Consider the following 18,844-nt stretch of genomic DNA (forward strand, 5'->3'; position numbering starts at 1 on the left):
TCTCAGTAAAGTTTTTCTGACACTGAGTGGGGGGTGGGTCACCTCTAGAAACTTTGAAAACAATATAAAATGCAAGTAAGTAACTTCAGATTCCTTACAGTGATTCTAAGTCTTAAGAAAAGACCACATGGTTCTCATTGAAAACCAGCCTGCTTTTATTTAGGAGAAAAAAATAGAATCTTGCATTTATGAATATTGGATTACATGTGTACATAACAGGAAAACAATACAGTATAACACAAACTAAAAATGTAAGGCTCTAGAAATTTTTTTTAAAGCCATTTGTATAGATTGATAGCACTTCCTGAAGATTCAGTGTTTTCTTTTGAAATGTTGCACATTAAGATTTGGATTTGCAAATTTAAGTTAAGCTCCTGTTGTTCTGGGGTGTTTTTTGGTTTTGTTTTCCTGTTGATATTTCTGAATACAGTTTAAATTGATTTATATTTGCAGTACGCAGGAAGATCTTAAGTATCCTGGATTCAATTGACTTCAGTCAGGACATTCCAGAGCCTTTACAACTGGATTTTTTTGACCGGGTTCAGATTGAGCAAGTCATTGCTAATTGTGAGCACAAGAATGCACGTGGACAAGTGGTCTGCAACGTCAAGGTGTGCAGTGGTCTATGTTCTCAAGTTGCATGTGCTTTTTATATCTTAATAATAAAAATCATTAGCGTATTAATAATACTTTGAAACTTGCTTTCACATAAAAAGTATAGCTGTTTTGGATATGTGCATAATTTGTGCAAACTATTTGGATTAGTTTTTCTTCTGCGTTGCACACGCTGATTTCTCATTTGCAGTAGACAGATGCATCAGTTTAAGACACTTTCAGGAAATATTTCCTACCTTAATGTTTTTCCCATCTTGGAACACCCAAGTGATATTGCAGATACGACTTCTACCTTATGTATTTCATTGGTCTCCAATACACAGCCAGGTAGTACTACATATGTGTACACAATTACATACACAACATAGTGGTGTACTGCAGTAGTTCTTAGAGGCCTTAATTAAGATAGTGTCCCATTGTGCTGAGAACTGACAAGTGTATGATAAATAGTCCTGAAACATTTGTGATCTCAGACACAAGGGACAGAGTAGGAGCAGAATGTAATGTAAAAGTGATCTTGATGGTGATAGGAATGCAGCTATTCCAAATTAGGAACCAGCTACTCTATGTTGTAAAATGTATTTTAGACTTGAGAGGAAACAAACCCTTTCTTCTGTGCAAGAGGACTATAGTGGAGGTTGAAGAGGAAAGGGAGTGTGATGTGTTAGAAGAGCTCATGAAAGGACAGAACGACTTAGGACAAAAAGGAAATGAATGAGTGCAAAAATGAGACATGGGATGGGCAGGAAGAGAGACTAGACAGCTAAAAGTACTGCGGTTACAGAAAGAAGTATGGGAGGAATGTAAAAAATGAGTAAAACTTACCTGAATTTCAGTCCTTCTGTTGCTTCTGTCGTTATGTAGCTAGCCATCTCCTGAATGCTTTTAGGAGGAACAAATACACCTTCTTTGTCATTAAAGTTTCTTTTTAATTTCAGTACCTTCACAGAGTTCTGGTTGCAGAAGTCAATGCCCTTCAAGGAATGGCAGCAATAGGCCAGAGACCTTTACTTATGGAGGTAAGCACAGAAAAAGTAAACTGCTGTTTGTTGTTGCTCTTGGTGGATTTCATATACTGTCAAGCAGTAAGCTTTACTATGAAAGTGGATTTGAGTCATAGCTATGATTTAGTAATTCCTGAAGAAAAAGAAAAGAAAGACTTTAAAATTTAGTAAGATAAACTACTTCTTAATGTACTGTTCTCTAAGCAGCAGACCTGGAGTCTGTTTTCTGTTTTTTTTTTTTTTTCCTTGAACCTTTTCCCTCTCCATTACTGATAACAATTGCAGCTCCCACCCCACTGTACAGAAAGCAGTACGTACTGATGTCAAGATTGGCCGTTGACAAGTACAGTGTATAGCAGCCAAATTCATCTTGCCTGTATCTCAAAAGGGATGCCAATTTATTTCTCCTTTCTTCTACACATCTGTAGTTTCAGTGAACTTGGAGCTTAATTATTTTCTGAGGTTCCTGCCATCTTTTAAATTTAGTTGAAATTGGCTAAATGGATTTGAAAGTTGAAGGATGAAGGAGAAATGACTCAGACTCCCATTTTAATGGGAAGAAAATGCACTTTTTTCATAGTTGTGTTTGTTTTGATTTTAAAGCATATGTTAGCAAAGAATTTCTCTGGTTAATTTTTTTTTCTTGCTATGAGCTTGGGACGTTCATGATGGAAAGGCCTTGTGAAAAGCAGCTCAGAAATGAATTGGCCTATGTTGTTAAAATGATTAATAGCAGCTTGTTTCTGATAAGTTGAAGACTTACTTTTTTTTTTTTTCTTTCCCAAGACTATAACTAAGAGATAAAATTGTCACCTTGAAATCTGTCCTTTTAGCGTATTATAACTCAGGTTCTTTATTGTGGGTATTCAGGAGATCAACACTATCCTGCAGTATGTAGTGGAGCGGAACAAGCTGCTGCAGTGCCTCCATGCTAAGAAGCATGCTTTAGAGTCGTGGAGGCAACTGGTGGAAATTATACTCACTGCCTGCCCCCAGGATCTCATACAGGCTGAGGACAGACAACTGATCATCCGCGACCTATTGCAGGATGTGCATGACAAGGTAATGGTCTACTGGAAATCAACCCTCTCCTTGAATTTTGTTGCTCTATCTTTTTACGTGGAAGAGAAACTACTCTTCAAGTAGCATTGTTGACTGTGATAAAAAGAAAAAAATTGCCTGCCTTTAGTATTCTTTCTAGTTTTAGGATTGCTACTATGCTGAAGTTGAATGCGCTGTAGAGGGAATGCTTTGTATTCTTGCGTAGCTACTGTTGAACTATGAATGATGTACTGACGAATTTCAAAGACATTTTGACACGTAATCCAGTATGGTGGAAGTCTGGAAAGGTTGTGAAGGAAACAGCCCATTTGATGAGCAACATAGAACTCCTCATGGAAGGGATGAACGCAAACAGCACTGTAGTTGCTGGTTTACTGTGTTTAGATGACTTTGCAAATCCTACTGCTACTTCTTTTGAAAAATGAAGGAGTTGAAGCTTCAGAGTAGAAAAAGATTTTACAATTAGAAGGGCTTTTGGAAATGTGAGAATTTGTCTTAAGATATTTAAAGTCTGATGATTTATGGTAGTAATTTTTGAGACAGACTAGGCAGTTACTTTTGACCCAGCCATTCTCAAAGACAAAATTTAATGAAGGATCCCTGTATTATTTAGGCTGCTGGGACTTTTTTTTTCTTTATCGTGAGAGTTATGCTGTTTGTAGTTCTCATGATCAGAGAAGTTGTTTTGAGAAATATATATGAAAATTTATATTTTTTTCAAGTAAAAGGTAACCTTTTGGATTTTTGTTGTTGTTTCCATTATTTTTCTGTAGGAGTTACCTAAAAACTATTTTTTAATGGAGTGCTGGGAGGTTTTTTTATGTGACCAAAACTTAAAAAAAAGGGAAATAAGGGAGGCCTTCGCTAGTCGAAGGAATTTCTTTCTTTCCTGAAATCTTTACAGTGTAGAAATTTAGACTAATTTTCTGTAATACTTAATTTTTAGTAAAGATTTGGTTAATTTGAGAAAACAATTATTGTTATTTTCTTTTGAAAATAGTTGATCTCTTGTATTAAACTGCTGTGCTGCTTAAAAGGAAAGCTCCTTGAGTGTCAGTGATAAAGATAGCAGGTTTACATTTTAAATGAAGTGAACTAAAATAGTAAATGCTAACTTCTTGTTAGTGTTTCTCCACATTCTCTTAAATGCTTCTTTGATGATCACTTTTTTGGTGCTCAGCCCTTTTGAGTTTTCTATATTGTATCTCACATTTTTAATGGAAATGTTTTCTTAAATAGCTGTAAAGCCAAGAGAGTATCAGTTGTTCTTTCCCTGGTTAGATATTTTACTAATAAAACAATTCAAATGTCAACATGTTTCTTCCCTTTTCTCCCATCCAGATTTAATGATCATCCTGCCTGAGATTTGTGTAAATAATAATAATAAAAAAAGATGGCTAATGGTCTTCTCAATTGAACTGTGTTCAACTCCTCTTTCTGAACAAGTTCTTGACACTAGTGGTTTTGATTTGTTTTAAGTAGTGCCATGTTAGTGAAATCATTATGCATATATAAATGGAATAGCTGTGAGAGGCTGAATTAATTGTTTTAATGGCTCATGAAATCAGACACTTTTCTACTTCATGTTTATCTTTTTTCTTTTCTTTTTCTTCTTCTTCTGTATTAAGATCCTAGATGATGATGCAGCTCAGGAGTTGATGCCGGTGGTGGCAGGGGCTGTGTTCACCCTGACTGCCCACCTGAGCCAATCCGTGAAGACTGAGCAGAAACAGCCACTTGCGCTCCCTGTGGCGGGACAGTCCCAATATGTCTTGATGCTGGATGGTTCTTTTACCTCATCACCTGGCTCTGAGAGCATATCCGTGGGATTTGCTTCCATTGGTGACTCCTCCCTCCACATCATCTTAAAAAAGCTGCTGGATTTCATTTTGAAAACAGGTGCGTTGACCTTGGCAGTGCGTGTGTGGGAATTCCAACTGCCGAGAGCAGGAAGATGGACTGAGCTGCTTCCTGTTACTGCAGTGAGGATTTTTATTACAGTCAATTAGGTGGATCTTACATGATCAATATAGATCTAGGTGATGTTACTAACAAGAAAAAAATTAATCAAGGCATATTATTTTTTTTTTACTTGATCAGCAAGCAGAAGAGAGCTGTGTAAATATTGCCACTTTTTTCGAGCAGCATAAACTTGCTGTTCACAAATACACTTGCTGCTCACAAATACACTTTCATGTGAACAGCAGAACTCTGACTTAAGAAATCTGTTTGTTTTACTTATTTCTGCCAGCATTGCCATAGGAAAGTTAAATTAAGTGCCAGTGGAAGATGGTGTAATGAAATTTACATCTATTTGGTTTTAATTATGAATGTTTCTTGTGAACAGGTGGTGGCTTCCAGAGAGTGAGAACGCACCTTTATGGATCACTGCTTTATTATTTGCAGATTGCCCAGAGACCAGATGAACCAGACACTTTAGAAGCAGGTATGGTCTAACTGTATTATGGAAAAGAGCAAAAAAAAATTGTTATTTAACCCTGAATGTTACAGTTTCTGCATGCTGCGTTGTCTTCTGGAAACAGATAGAAACCATCTTACTCAGCCTTTGAAATTAGTTGCTTATGCTAAATGATGCAAATCTTCCTCTATTCTGACCTGTCTAGCTAAATATGCATTCAGAATGTGCTGTTCTGGATAAGGATATTAAATTTCTGACCTCCAGCACTAAAGAAGATATTTCATTTGTGTCCATTTAAAGCTATGCGTCATAGCTACAAAATTATCAAAGGACTGGAGATTACTTGGACCTACTTGAGAGCAGTTACAGCTTCAGAAATGTATTGCCTCCACCTCTGTATGTACACTCATATCACAGTGATCCTATTTAAAACAAAACAAACAAAAAAACCCCAAACAAACAAACAAAAACCAAACCAAAACCAAATCCAAATCCAAAGATTATTTACTTTTCCTTCTGTTCCTAGGGAGAAAACAAACATACGAAAAAGCATCACCCCTACTCCCCCAAAATTAAGCAAAAAATAAGCAGCAGAGTTACTGCTTAGCTGAGAGAGCTTATGGTGAATATCACATTCTCTCTGTTAATGGCTTAAATATTGGATTTGTCAGTGTTTCTAATCATTCTTTCATCTTAGAGCTTGGACAGGGACTGAAAAATGAACTTGGGGCTGGTACCTGTGCATGTAGACTCTTACTGCTATTACTCAATCAGCATTTTGAGCTGCAGTAGTGAAAATACCTTTGAGTTTGCAATGACCCCTTTGTAGTTCATTGCTGGCTTTGGTTTGAGCCCTTTCCCACTTAAGTCACCTTGTTTACTTCCCTTCAAAACTGGGTGTTTTGGTCCCAGTGGAAGTTCTTAGGCCCAATAGTCTGCTTAAAATTATTCTAAAATTCAATACATATAACAGAATATGTATTTGCAAGAGTGATGTATGTATATAGGCACACACAGTTTTTGTGCTGGCTGACCTGTGTGTGATATTCATGAAAGAATAAGTTTGTAGGAAAACATTTGCACTTCAGTGAAAACGCCAGTCCATTGTTTGGGGCATTTCTGTTGGAAGATAGAGAATGCCCTGAAGGATGCAGCTTCAGCTGTACTGTAGCCAGGCTAATGCTAAGCTGCCTGTCTTTGCATCTTCCATTTTTTTTCTTTTACTTGCTTTTTACAGCTAAAAAAACAATGTGGGAACGTCTGACAGCTCCGGAGGATGTGTTTAGTAAATTGCAACGGGAAAACATGGCAATTATTGAGAGTTATGGGGCAGCTCTCATGGAAGTGGTCTGTCGTGATGCTTGTGATGGTCATGAGATAGGCCGGGTAAATAAATCTATTCCTTTGCAATCACCGTTTGGTTTGTTTTAAAAAACACTTCACTACTGTGCAGAAAAGGGAAATTCCATGATGTAGACCTAGATCATTTTTTGTAGATACTTAATCTCTCTCGCATTTCTGTCCTCCCACTCATCCTTCAGGCTGTTGAAAGCAGGGGCATACATGCATATTAATTTTTTTCTCAAAAAAGCTACATGTCTTGTTGTTTAAAAATAAGGGTAGCAAGCACTGCTGCGAAAGACTGTAGGTATGAACTGCTGTGGCATTTATTTGTTATTATTTTTAAAACATGAACTTATCAGTTTATTTTCCCACTTTAGGAAGGTTTGGTGGCTTCAGGAATAAATATTTTCTGATCTTAACTTCAGTGGACAGGAGTCTAGTCAGAATGCAAATTAGTTTTAAATAGCAATAGTGCTTGTAACGATACTTCATTAAAATATTTTGGCGTAGTTGTTCAACAGTATCTGTAATACTTTGTTAAAGAATAATAGAGAAAAGGTAATTGGCTCATACTATACTAAGATGTACAGAAATCTTAAAATATTTTCCACATAAAGGATTGCAGTTGTAGTGCAGAAATGCATTTTGCTTTTAAGAAGCTGTTAGAAAGTACTGCTTAGCTTTTCATATTCCTAGGTACTTGTTAGAAATTTCGCAGATTTAATTCTGGTTTGATTTTTTTCTCTTTGTTTTGGTTTGGTTTTTTTTTTCTTCCCCCATCCCAGATGCTGGCGTTGGCTTTGCTTGATCGTATTGTTTCAGTAGACAAGCAGCAGCAGTGGCTGTTGTATCTTTCCAATAGTGGCTACCTGAAAGTGCTTGTGGATAGCCTAGCAGATGATGATCTGACTCTTCAGAGCTTGCTCGCACCTCAGCCCCCTTTACTTAAAGCGCTGTACACCTATGAGTCCAAAATGGTAATAGTACTTTGGAAATAATTTTGTGGTATGGCGGGTTTTTTTTAAAATAAAAGTTGTTTGTCTATACTTCACATTGATTGTACGCAGAGATATTTTACTATAATAATAGTATTGGAAATGATGTTAAAATCAAGAGAGAAAATAGTCATAATAAGTGTCATTGTGCATCTCCAATACTTACCCTTTTCTACTCTTCTCTAGGCATTCCTCACTAGAGTAGCTAAAAGTCAGCAAGGGGCATTAGAACTGTTGCGGTCTGGAGTGATTGTGAGGCTGGCACAGTGTCAAGTGTACGACATGCGACCTGAAACAGACCAGCAGGGGTAAGTGTTGGTTCCCTGGCTGATTTTGAAACTGTAAGATAGTCTTGGAGGCATATAACGTCTTTTTGTAGGCACAGGTCTTTTGGGTAAGTATTTGTGGGTATATTCTTCTTGTGTGTGTGTTTCTTTAACCTATCAGTTCAGTTTAAAACTACCTTTTATTGAGAGAAAATTTCCACTTAAGTAGCTGTGAAGTTGTACTTGCATGTCCAGTTACTTAGACTATGTAAAATCCTATTTGTTTGATACTTTAGATAGGAATTGTCTAATTATTAATACATCATTTGGACTGTAATGTTTGAAAAATAGCATACACTGTAAACTTATTTTGGGGGCTTTGCAGTAGGTGAACAAAAAGTGCAGAGCTCATCCTCCCCCATAAAGCCCTAATGAGAGAGCGGTGAAGTAAATGTTACTTCAGAAATACTTTATGATGTGTTTTTTAAAAAAAACACGGTTTTATATTGCTTGACAAGTTTCTTGATGTGTTGCCATGTTGTTAGTCATTGTGAGATGACCAAGAGAAGATGTCAGAGAAGGAAACTGCGTATTTAGGGGAAATCACCTTGGTTGATTTCAAACCTCAGTCCTTGCTTTAAATTTACAGTTCTTAGTGACACACTAGGGGTTCAAAGTTTTTCGCTTTGGAAAAACTTAAGACTTGGGCAAGTACTCTGTTTAAAAGTGCCAATGAAATGTATAAGATTGTATAAAACCTACAGGGCATTTGTAAAGGACTGTAGTTAGCAGTTGCTTTAGAATTAAGCATGTCTTCCAAAAATATTTGAGAATATTTAGTTTTATATGTAAGTAAAGAAAACAGATGATGTATTTTTACAACAAAGTAATCTGACTTAATGTAGTATAGTACAAAGAAGTAATTTTGTCTGCTTAGAGAAAATGTCTGGCAGCAGCTTTCTAGGTAAACTGCAGCAGCTGTGTTATCATAAATCTGTTATTTCTCCAATATAAACTCAGTTCAAGTACAGACCTGTTATTGATATATGAATGTTTTCAAGTTCCTGAGGGTGATTGTAGGCTGAGGCTCTGCCTCACCAGTGGGCTTCACTTTTCTTTTCTTGTACTGTTTATCTTTTTTTCTTTTGACTTTCTTTTTAAACCTCTTAAGAATGTATGGAATGAGAGATCCCCCAGTCTTCATTCCCGCTCCGGTGGAACGTTATCGCCAGATTCTTCTTCCAGCACTTCAGCTGTGCCAAGTGATCCTCACATCCAGCATGGCACAACACTTGCAAGCAGCAGGACAGGTAAGTTCCAAAAGGTGCTAGAGTATCATTGCTACTGCTCATTCAAAGACACGTGTGTCCTTTTGCTCTGAAAGTGAGCAATTTTTTGAAAATCCCATCCTCACTGGTGTGAGAGATCCCTTTAAAATTCTCCAGAGGTGAAAGCATTGCTTCGTCTCTGCTCACTGCTAAATTTTGAGTCACTCATATTTTCCCTTTTCTTCTTGCGGTACAGGTTTTGCAGTTTCTAATTTCCCATTCAGATACTATCCAGGCAATCCTGAGGTGTCAAGATGTTAGTGTTGGATCTCTCCAGGAGCTGGCCTCCCTGACAGGAATAATCAGCAAGGCAGCTTTGCCTGGTAGGAACTGCAGTTTTGGAGTCTCTTAGCCCTATCTGCATGAATCTCAGGCTTTGCTTTTTATAAAGAAATAGTAAGACATATAAGGGAATATCTACTACAATACAGAATTTTCTTGACATGTAAAGCTCGGGGGGCGGGGCGGGGGGGGAAGTTAGATAATTGTTCATGAAGTAAGTACGGTGAATTTGCAGTGGACATAGTGCCCTTATCAATATGCACTTGACTTCCCATTTTCTTTTTATTATGCTACTTTGACAGGAAGTACTTTTTGTCTTTGAGATGACTTGCAAATAGTAGTGTTCAAAGTGCATGTGGTATCTTCAAAAAGAATTTTTATTCAGCAAATTCTATGATTGAGGAAATTAAGAGAAGAAAATTGTTTGCATGCCCCTATCTTTGTTAATGTCTTCTCCATTTTTGTTTATTTGAAAAAGAAAGCTTTCGGAGAGAAGCACTGTGGATTAGCATACTGACATTTCTCTTGGGTGACTTACCTTCACAGAGGACTAATAATTATTGTGATGGATATAGCGATTTCTTCTGCATGCTAGAAGACTCACCATTTCAAAATAACTTCTCTAGTTTGATTTAATGGCGTTCTTTGTTCAGGAGAGATGTCTGACTGCAATAGAAAGGAGTGCAGAGCTGTAGGCTGAGCCCAAATGTTTCTTTGCTTACAGTATACTGAGCTTTGCACAACAGCTGCAATTTTCATGCTAACCTCCCTTCCTCCCTGCCCCCTGCCTTTTAATTACCTAGCAGAACAGTAAGCTACCTGCTGTCACGCCTCTCCTGGTAGCTGCATTCATATCTGAATGTTTTCCTCAAACAGTGTGCAAAATAGAAGTTGTGTGTTTGAAATTTTCTGATCAATGCCTGTATCTAAATGTATACTGCATAAATCTGTTCTCTTTTGAAGACCAACCCAAACAGTTAATTTAATGGCTGTATCTTTTATCAGGAGTGCTGAGCGAGCTGGACATGGATGTTAATGAAGGGACGCAGATGGAGCTACAAGGACATATAGGCCGATTTCAGGTAATAAAGTTGCATATTTAGTACTTGTCCTTTTAGAATTGTGTACGTAGATGAGCTGCTTCTTGCTTTTGTACTCTGACTTGTAGCAATTACGAAAGGGATGTTTACCACCATTAAGAAGAATTTGTGGTGGTTTGTTTTTTTTTTTTCTTGGGGGTGGGGGTGGTTTGTGTGCGAGTGTGGTGGCTTGTGTGTGTTTCGGTGAGGTTTTTTGTGCGGGTTGGGTTTTGATTGGTGCTCTTTTGGTGGTGCCGTCATGTTGTCATCCCTGTCTGTCCCTGCCCCGCCCCCAAGTAGGAAGAATAACATTTGGCAACATCAGAGTTGTGTCAGGGACTTTGTTTCCCTCCCTGGCTTAGGATTCACCTTAAGTGGAGGACAAGAAGAATTTGAGGATGACAGCAAAGCATAATGCAGAAATACTCTGTTACCACTTTTGCCCAAGGCATGTCTCCAGCTCAACAGTTAGGAGTATCAAACATGCTAGTGTTTTCTTTCCTTCCCTTTTAAAAATAACCGTGACATAGAAGCCAGAATGAAAGCCAAGATAAAGCCTTGCTCAAAAGCTGTCACGGCAGACCTCTCTGCAGTTCAGCATTCAACATCCAGCCCTGGTTTTGAAGCTTTGTGGTTCATGTGAGCAAGGGCTTTAGTAAAGAAATATTTAATTGAAAACTCTCCATAGAAAGGGCTGCGCTATTAAATACTTCTGGTTGCCAGAGAAGGATGTGTTCTCTGCACACTTTGATAGTAACTATCAGGCTGACCAGCCTCAAGCAAAGTAGCAAGCTGTAGATGATGGCTGTCATGCTGGGCTACTTGGTGTTCTGCTGCAGCGTGTCAGCAAGGAATTTCCATGGGAAAGCAGAAAGATGTTGTTGTTGTTGTCGTTATAAGGAGTTTTAATGAGTTAATTTGAAAACTGAGCTGTTCTGAGCAAAACTGTGCGAATCAGTCATCTGTTATTGTGACTTTTCTCTCGTTTGTTCTGTCATTTTCATCAAGTAATAAAAGGATTTAAGTATTTTACTCTTCCCCAAAAGTAATTACCAAAACCCCTTTAATTTTTGATATCTTTTTCTGCTGTTCCACAGAAAACTGACTTACAGTCTGGGACACTTTGGTGATCTTAACAGCCACATGTAAACTGAAAACAAATTTATTGATTGTTGCTTCTTTTATGGAAACTATTGAATTGGGTTTTGCACTCTACTTTTATGGAGCTTATTATCTTCATATCCAGATTTTGTTAGTTTGTCTATATAGGTAAAGGAATGGGTAAACCTAAACTGTCATTGATGCTAGTCAGTATAATCGTTTGGAAGAGACATAGGATAAAGCTGTGCCCTTCTGAATTGCATTAATTTCTCAAGGAACTGTTTTAGGGTGACATTAATTTTGAAATGAATTAAAGGTGAGTTAAAAATTTAAATTTCATTTACAGAGGGCTGAAAGTTTTATCTGCATTGCTTTCTTGTTATCATGTTTTAAATGAAAAGAATCAGGCCCTTCATTTCTTGAGATACTAATTAAAACGTTCATTTCTTATGGCAGCGACAGTGCTTAGGACTTCTAAGTCGGTTTGGTGGTTCAGACAGACTACGTCAGTTTAAACTGCAAGACGATAACGCAGAGGGAGACAGAGTGAACAAGAGGGATGAAATTGAGTTGGCCATGCAACAGGTAAGGACACAAGAAGCTGCTAGAACCTTCAGTCTCAAATTGTGACATTTCACCTGCTGTGCAGATTTGTTTAGTTGTCATACCTTCATATGATAGTGGTAGTGCTCTACGCTGGTTTTAGTTTGGTATGGAATCCCACATTTTATTTCTAATTAAAGTAAACCTTGAAAATTTGGGTACTTAAATTTGCATTAGCAGCCATTATTGTTTTGGATACAGACTCTGTGAACTTTGAAGCCTCAAATTGATCAGAAATTTTCAAAATGAATGCTGGGTATAGAGGGCAATGACTAACACTAAGTTAGAGCCAAAGGGGACGTAAAATTGACCAGAAATTTTAACTAGCAGGTTTGGGAAAGAGGCAAGGTTGCAAGTGCTAGACTTGAAATAAAAGAGAGGCTGTAACCGATCAGAAAAGAGAATCACCACATTGTGGTGAGAAGAGAGGGAGCAAAACATGTTGTGTATTGACATCCATTTAAAATTTAATGCTCCAAAGCCTGTAGCTATTGTAACTGACGTGCTGTCATTTTTTTTTTTTTTTTGGCAGATCTGTGCAAACGTGATGGAATACTGCGAGTCACTCATGTTGCAAAGCGCCCCCAGTTTGCAGCAGGCTGTTTGTCTCTTTACTCCTAGCCTGTCAGAATCAACCAACCGAGATGGGCCTCGTCAGGGTGAGACTTCTGGCTTGTGATTTTACGAGACTGAATGGTGTGACATTTGGGCTAGTAGAAAATAATGAACCAGAGGCTGTAGTTTCATGTACATTCCTAAGTCATTTTATGCCAGTGCTGTAGCTGCCCATTTTCTAATTCTGGAACACGTGCTTGCGCAGCCTTGTGCTAAAACCAGATCAGGAAACTCATCCAAGTTAAATGAAACGTGACTAAAAAATTCTTTGTAATTCATTTCCCATGGTGGCCTCAGAAACACATATATCAGTAAAAAAATGTGTATGTAAATAAATAGCACAAGACAGGGAGAGGTGGAGATTTCTTTTTTTTTTTTTTCAGCATCTGTGCTGGATTACTTACGTGAAACTAGGACCTCATCTATGACATGCAAGATGTGTTTTGATGCTGGCTGGAACTCTTCATTATGCCACGTGGCAAGAGTTTGCAGTGTGCTATTATGCAGCTGAGTGGTTAGAATATTTAAATAGTAGGCCTTCTGGTCAGGTTACATTTCACATGTTACACTCAGCACTGTACTGTGCTGACTGCCTTCTAGTACTGCCGCCACAGAACCTTTTTGCCTAGACGTTCATTTTGGTGTTACTTCTGATGCAGAAGTATAAAACAGAAGCTTTCCGGTGCTTTCATGTCTTTCACTACTTTATTGACAGAGAGCATACCTTATTCGTTTCTTGGTCGTTCTTTCTTTCTTTCTTATTTATTTATTTATTATAACTTGTTCGTCATCTTTTCTAGATACACAAGCACTGGTGGTCCCATACTGGCACTTGCCTGGCTTGGGCATTATCATCTACCTGCTGAAACAGAGTACTAGTGATTTCTTCAGTTACTATGACAGCCATCGTCAGAGCGTTAACAAGCTGCAAAACGTGGAGCAACTCCCACCAGATGAAATAAAAGAGGTAATAGTTCTTCTGACTCTAGTCTCTGTGTGGTTTGTAACTTAGACAGAGCTGGTAACAGAGACTCCAAAGCATCTTAGTTCTAGTTCTTGTGCGTGTTCCTTTCTGCTGTTGATGAAGGGGTCCATAGAATGAGTGACATAAAACTTTGGGGAAAATATTTGGCTTAACTTTGTAAAAGTTGTGATTTTCATTATAGTTGCTTGGGGATACATAGACCTTGTCCGTTTTTGGAGCAACGTTATGCAAATTCAAAATAGAGAGCACACCTTTGAAGAAATAGCTGACAAGGAGGTTCTAGATATTGATAAGTAATTTTACTTGCTTTATTTCTTCTGCTGCTCTGTGGTTTGCTGCAATCTTCTTGTTTTTCCTCCTCTTATCGCAGCTGTGTCAGTCAGTTATGCCAGCTGGGGTTGACAAAATCTCCACTTCCCAAAAATACGTTTTGGCAAGGCGACGCCTCGTGAAGCTAATAAACAACCGAGCCAAGCTGCTTTCTCTCTGTTCTTGTATCCTTCTAAACTTGAAATGACCCTCAAAGTGATGTTCCAGAGAAATGGGAAAAGGTTCATTTTACCTAGCTTTCTGACCACTTTGAACAACACTTTTTCCAAAAAGGAAATTTGAAATACTGAAAATCAAATTAGTAAGAGGGTACTGTTCTGCTATTGTCACGATTGTAAATATTTCCAAGTTAGTAATTCCCATCACCCAGACCCAGCTAGGACTTTCTGCAACATTGTAACAGAGGAGGTTTTACAGCCCAGCTCTTCAATTGGTATCCAGACCCACTAAATAAACATTCACCTATGTACAAGTGTGGTGGAAGAAGTATTTTGAAAAATAACTTTGAGGTGCCTATCGCAGCAACTGGAGTTTCCAGCCTTACAGTCAACCTTGCATAAACCTGATCTCATGAACACCAGTAATTCTACAGAAGTAACTGGTCGTGCACAAAATAATTGTCTTGTGGTGGATCAGAATTTTCCTCTGAAACCCACTGTGGGGAAGACCTCTTGCAGACTGACCTGTTGTAACTTAAGACGTTCCTGCCGTCCCCAGCTTTAAAAGCTCAGCTTTAATGCACTGTCCCTGCAACGGAGCTGTCCTTACAAACCCCGTGAGCGCTCCTACTCTGCTCTGCTGCAGGGTGTTGGTTTAAGGCCTCTTCAGGGGGAGTAGCTTTCATGGAAGTAACGTGGCCAGCGCTGTGCTGGAGCAGGTGCGGGGAGTGCGAGCGATCCCTTGCCAGGCCGTAGCAGTGGGGGTGAGAAGCTTCTGCTGGAGAAGGTGGCTGATGGTTGGGCTAACACCTTCAGCTGCTTCGAAGTGTGTTCATGTGCTTACCTAGGAAATGTACAATCTAAAGACAGCAAAATTAGACTCCTTCACTTAGATGTGACTACAGATATTATAGAAACATGCCTCTTCGTTCTTTGGCGTCATCTGGAACACTATCTACTGCATTGCACACCCACTGACTCCCAGGACCCCCTGCTGTCCTCCAGGATGTCCTTTAAGAAAGGAAGGCTGCAAGGTAAAATATCTCAAAACATCAGAGTGCTGTTGAATTACTTTAAAACTGATTTGCTATTATTAATATTTTGCCATTTACATTTAATAAAAGAGATTTTGTTTGGATTTGGCATACCTTTGGATTTTCCACTAGAGAACTGGCAATACAAATATTGTTGTCATAGACTTTTGAGTTTTGTCTATTACACGTAACCTCCACAGGAAAGTAAAATTAACTGGTTTTTTATTTATGTTGCTCAAGCCAAGGGAAGTTCAAACAATATAATAAGATCAGCAATTCAAAATAATTCATAGGAGAATATTTCAATATAATAAGCCAAAATGAAATGAAGAACATTGGTGGGTTTAAAAGTATTTTTAGAATTGGAGGCACCATTGATTCACCAGAAGATGTTAAATTTGTTGAATTTCAGTTTTTAAAAACAATAAAAATTAGGAATGGAAGTCAGTCAGAACGGGAGAAGTGATCTGGGGAGGAGCTGCCATGTTGTGTGATCAAAACTATTTATGACTCTTACTTAACGTATTTTCTCTAAATCATTTAAGTCAAAAAATCAGTGTAAGCTCTAATGCACAAGTTTACTGGCCAATTTCAAATACTGCATTTTAAACTCCTTTTACAGCTTGATGTGGAGAAGATAGTGTGGAGCAGCCACCATAATTTTAACGTCTCATTTTCTATCACTAGATTCCTTTGGTTCGGGGCCTAACTTGGATTTCAGTAGCGGACTGAATCGAGTGAGCCAGCATGATATAGAACAGGTGAGATGTGACAGCCTGCTGAAAAGAACAGCGTGCGCTTGATTACCGTACAGCTACGAGAGCGGTCTGTAGTCTTCCCACCTCTAAACAACCTGTGGTGACACCAACAGGATGTAACTTAATTTAGGATTAATGAAATGTTGCTAAATTTTTTTTGGAAAGCGTTATGAAGCAGGTAGCAGTTGTGCTTCTGCGGACATTTTCAAGTCTTTTTATAAAAAGTTAAATGAAAAATGAGCTAGACTTCCAAAAAAAATCAATAGTTTTTCTCTTGTAAACCTGTCAAACGCTATGTATTTTTTAATAGTAGCTTTCTGAAAACATCAGTTTTTTCACCCTTGAAAGACTCACAATATGAGGGCAGGATTCCCAATTTCCCGTGATCCCATAGCAGTTACTACAGGTCAGCTGCAGCTAGGCTGCTGAGAAATGGGACCAAAAAGGGTAACAGGAACTGAGGAGAGCACAAAATGTGAATGCTGGCAAAGAAGTGATTTCTGCTTACACAGTGATTTAATAGTTTGTGTAAACTTGATGCAGAGGTGGCAGAAAAAGATCATTGTTATTAATAAATCCCACTGACACTTCTACTGCTGTTTGTGCAGAAAAAAACCTGTGCTCAGGAACGTGTGCAGTCTCAAGTACCATTATAAGATCTAGAATTATAAGAACAGTTGCCCGTGTGTTTTGTGATGAGGAATCTGTCTTTTATTTCATTTGTTCAAAAGTTAAATATACAGTAACATCTTGCTAAAATACTTAGAATGTAATTAATTTTTTCAGTGACTGTTTACATATGTATTAATGAAAATATTTTGTCAATGCACTCTTAACTCCTGAACAGTCATTAAGGGAATAGGAAAATTTTAATGGGAAGAAGTGTTTGTATGACCATAACTGAAGAAGCTGAATTATATAAGACTATTTAATGCTTAAAACAGGAATTGAATTCCTAAAACTTGGAATGGTTGTAAGGTGGTCATATTGGATACTCTGTAAATGCTCCAAGTCACCCAAAAACCCCCGTAGAAAGGCTGTCTATTATACAATTTAGAGAGAAAAATGTAAGGGAAGAATGCAAGTAGCACTTATTAGAGAAGGCAGAAAAAACAAACTTTTGAAAGTGGTTTAGAGAATAAATCATAGTGAAAGGGTTGACAGGTAGTTGGTGATGGATAAGCTGACGTTCCGGAAAAAGAAGATTTTGTATTGATGACTGCAACAAATCTGTTTCTCAGCTTCAGCTTGAAGCCACGAACAGCTTTGGTGAATCTCTGCAGAAGAAGCTTCTGGACATCGAAGGGTTATATTCGAAGGTTCGGTCGCGATACACCTTTATTCAAGCTCTTGTCAGACGGATCCGTGGTCTCCTAAGGATATCAAGGACCTGAAAGACTCTGATACGTGTTGCTTGCCCTTTGAAGCGGTGTACTAGGGCTGGCCTTCCTATGATCAATGGATTTTATAGATCATACGTTTTCTAAATAATGTTGGAAATATTTTGTTACTTTTTTTCTTATCCCTATGGATCAGTTTTGTGTATTCTTTCCTACCGCTCCCAACTTGACAAAAAAAAAAAATAAAGGATTCTTTTTAACTGAGTTATGATTACTGTAAAATTTCAAGCAAGGAAAGAATTATAATGGAGGACATAAAGGAAACGAGAAGTTCTGTAGCTGTGATGGTACTACGCTTGTGGATGCTTTCAGAGAAAACTAAAGCATCTGTGTCTGTCTATGCTGTTCTTGCTTCACCCCCAGGTTTAATGAAAAATGGGGTTCAGGTTTCGGCACTTGCAGGCTCTGACCACTGCTGTGGATTTCATATGAAAGGTGATGATACTTTGCACTGGGAACTGCTTGTTTCTACTCCCTCTTGTCCTGCCTTTTTTCAGGTGATGGAAGTACAAGCTGCTTCTCTTTGGACAAGAGTGGATAAGAGGAAAAAAAAAATAAATGGGGCAGCTTGTGGAAGGTGACTGCCTTCTGGCTTGGGGGAGTAAAGGTTTTTGTGCTGTTCTTTCTGGAACAGGGGTGTAAAGACAGAATAAAATGCATGAGGAGGAAGCCAACATGCTTGAGTGGTAGATTGGTTCTGTAGTTACAGGTGGTTGGCATAAGAGATATTCCTATCTCCTTATGTAAAAAAAAAAAATAGCATAGTGTAACCACTGATTATTGACAGGAGATCTGTTGCATTTCTCTGATCTTAAAGCCTTGTTCTCCATGTGTGCCTTCTAAATTCTGACTCCCCTGAATTTTCATTACTTAGCCTTTCACATTTTTTTTATGATTTTATTCTCACCTGCACAAACTAATGACATGAATTACATCATCTCTTATGCAGGGCTGAGGACGGCCCTGCTCTCAGGTGATGGTTATTTGCTGTTTCATCGCAGCAGCTAGACAGTAACGGTTTATATAGTCGGACTTTTGATTTTCAGCAGGCTTTTTCTTGTCCCGTCCGTCCCCGTCGTGTGTCCGTCCGTCCCCCCCCATCCCCCCGCCGCCTCCTCCGTGAAAGACGGGAAATCGCGTACAGAGTTTCTCATAAACACAAGAGCACACGCCACCCTGCTGCCTCGGGGGAATTCACTGCCGTTCAGCAACCACCCACCCGCCCGCTGGGGGGAATTTCGGTGTTTACCATGACCTCAGCCCGGGGAGGTCCGTACCCTTCAGTGCAGCAGCGGGAGCCGTTCTCCGGTCGAGGCTGCAGCCCCTGCCGGGGCTCCGGCCATGCAGCTCTCGCAGCTCCCCACCGTGTATGGGGGGGTGGGGGGGGTGGTGTGCTTTGTTTTAAGCGGGGGGCGACTGTTCCCCCTCCCGGGCGGGGCCAGTGCAGCGCAGCACGCCGGCGGTGC

General features: G+C 38.9%; 1 protein-coding gene across 1 annotated transcript in view; it reads left to right on the plus strand.

Annotated features, from left to right (window-relative positions):
- The window catches only part of NUP205 (nucleoporin 205), a 51,798-nt gene extending 34,250 nt beyond the window's left edge, over nt 1-17,548 (plus strand). The window contains exons 26-43 of the mRNA XM_086470551.1: nt 454-611; nt 1,554-1,634; nt 2,490-2,681; nt 4,310-4,580; nt 5,029-5,127; nt 6,338-6,486; nt 7,230-7,421; nt 7,626-7,747; nt 8,877-9,015; nt 9,230-9,356; nt 10,321-10,397; nt 11,952-12,080; nt 12,631-12,757; nt 13,514-13,680; nt 14,069-14,192; nt 15,092-15,220; nt 15,908-15,981; nt 17,220-17,548. Of these exons, the coding sequence (XP_086326677.1) occupies nt 454-611; nt 1,554-1,634; nt 2,490-2,681; nt 4,310-4,580; nt 5,029-5,127; nt 6,338-6,486; nt 7,230-7,421; nt 7,626-7,747; nt 8,877-9,015; nt 9,230-9,356; nt 10,321-10,397; nt 11,952-12,080; nt 12,631-12,757; nt 13,514-13,680; nt 14,069-14,192; nt 15,092-15,220; nt 15,908-15,981; nt 17,220-17,372 (2,510 nt within the window). The 3' untranslated portion in view covers nt 17,373-17,548. The remainder of the gene's footprint in view (nt 1-453; nt 612-1,553; nt 1,635-2,489; nt 2,682-4,309; nt 4,581-5,028; nt 5,128-6,337; nt 6,487-7,229; nt 7,422-7,625; nt 7,748-8,876; nt 9,016-9,229; nt 9,357-10,320; nt 10,398-11,951; nt 12,081-12,630; nt 12,758-13,513; nt 13,681-14,068; nt 14,193-15,091; nt 15,221-15,907; nt 15,982-17,219) is intronic.
- Nucleotides 17,549-18,844: the final 1,296 nt, after the last annotated feature.

This window comes from Leptosomus discolor, chromosome 1 (assembly GCF_034619465.1).
Source record: "Leptosomus discolor isolate bLepDis1 chromosome 1, bLepDis1.hap2, whole genome shotgun sequence".
NCBI classification, from domain to species: Eukaryota; Metazoa; Chordata; class Aves; order Leptosomiformes; family Leptosomidae; genus Leptosomus; species Leptosomus discolor.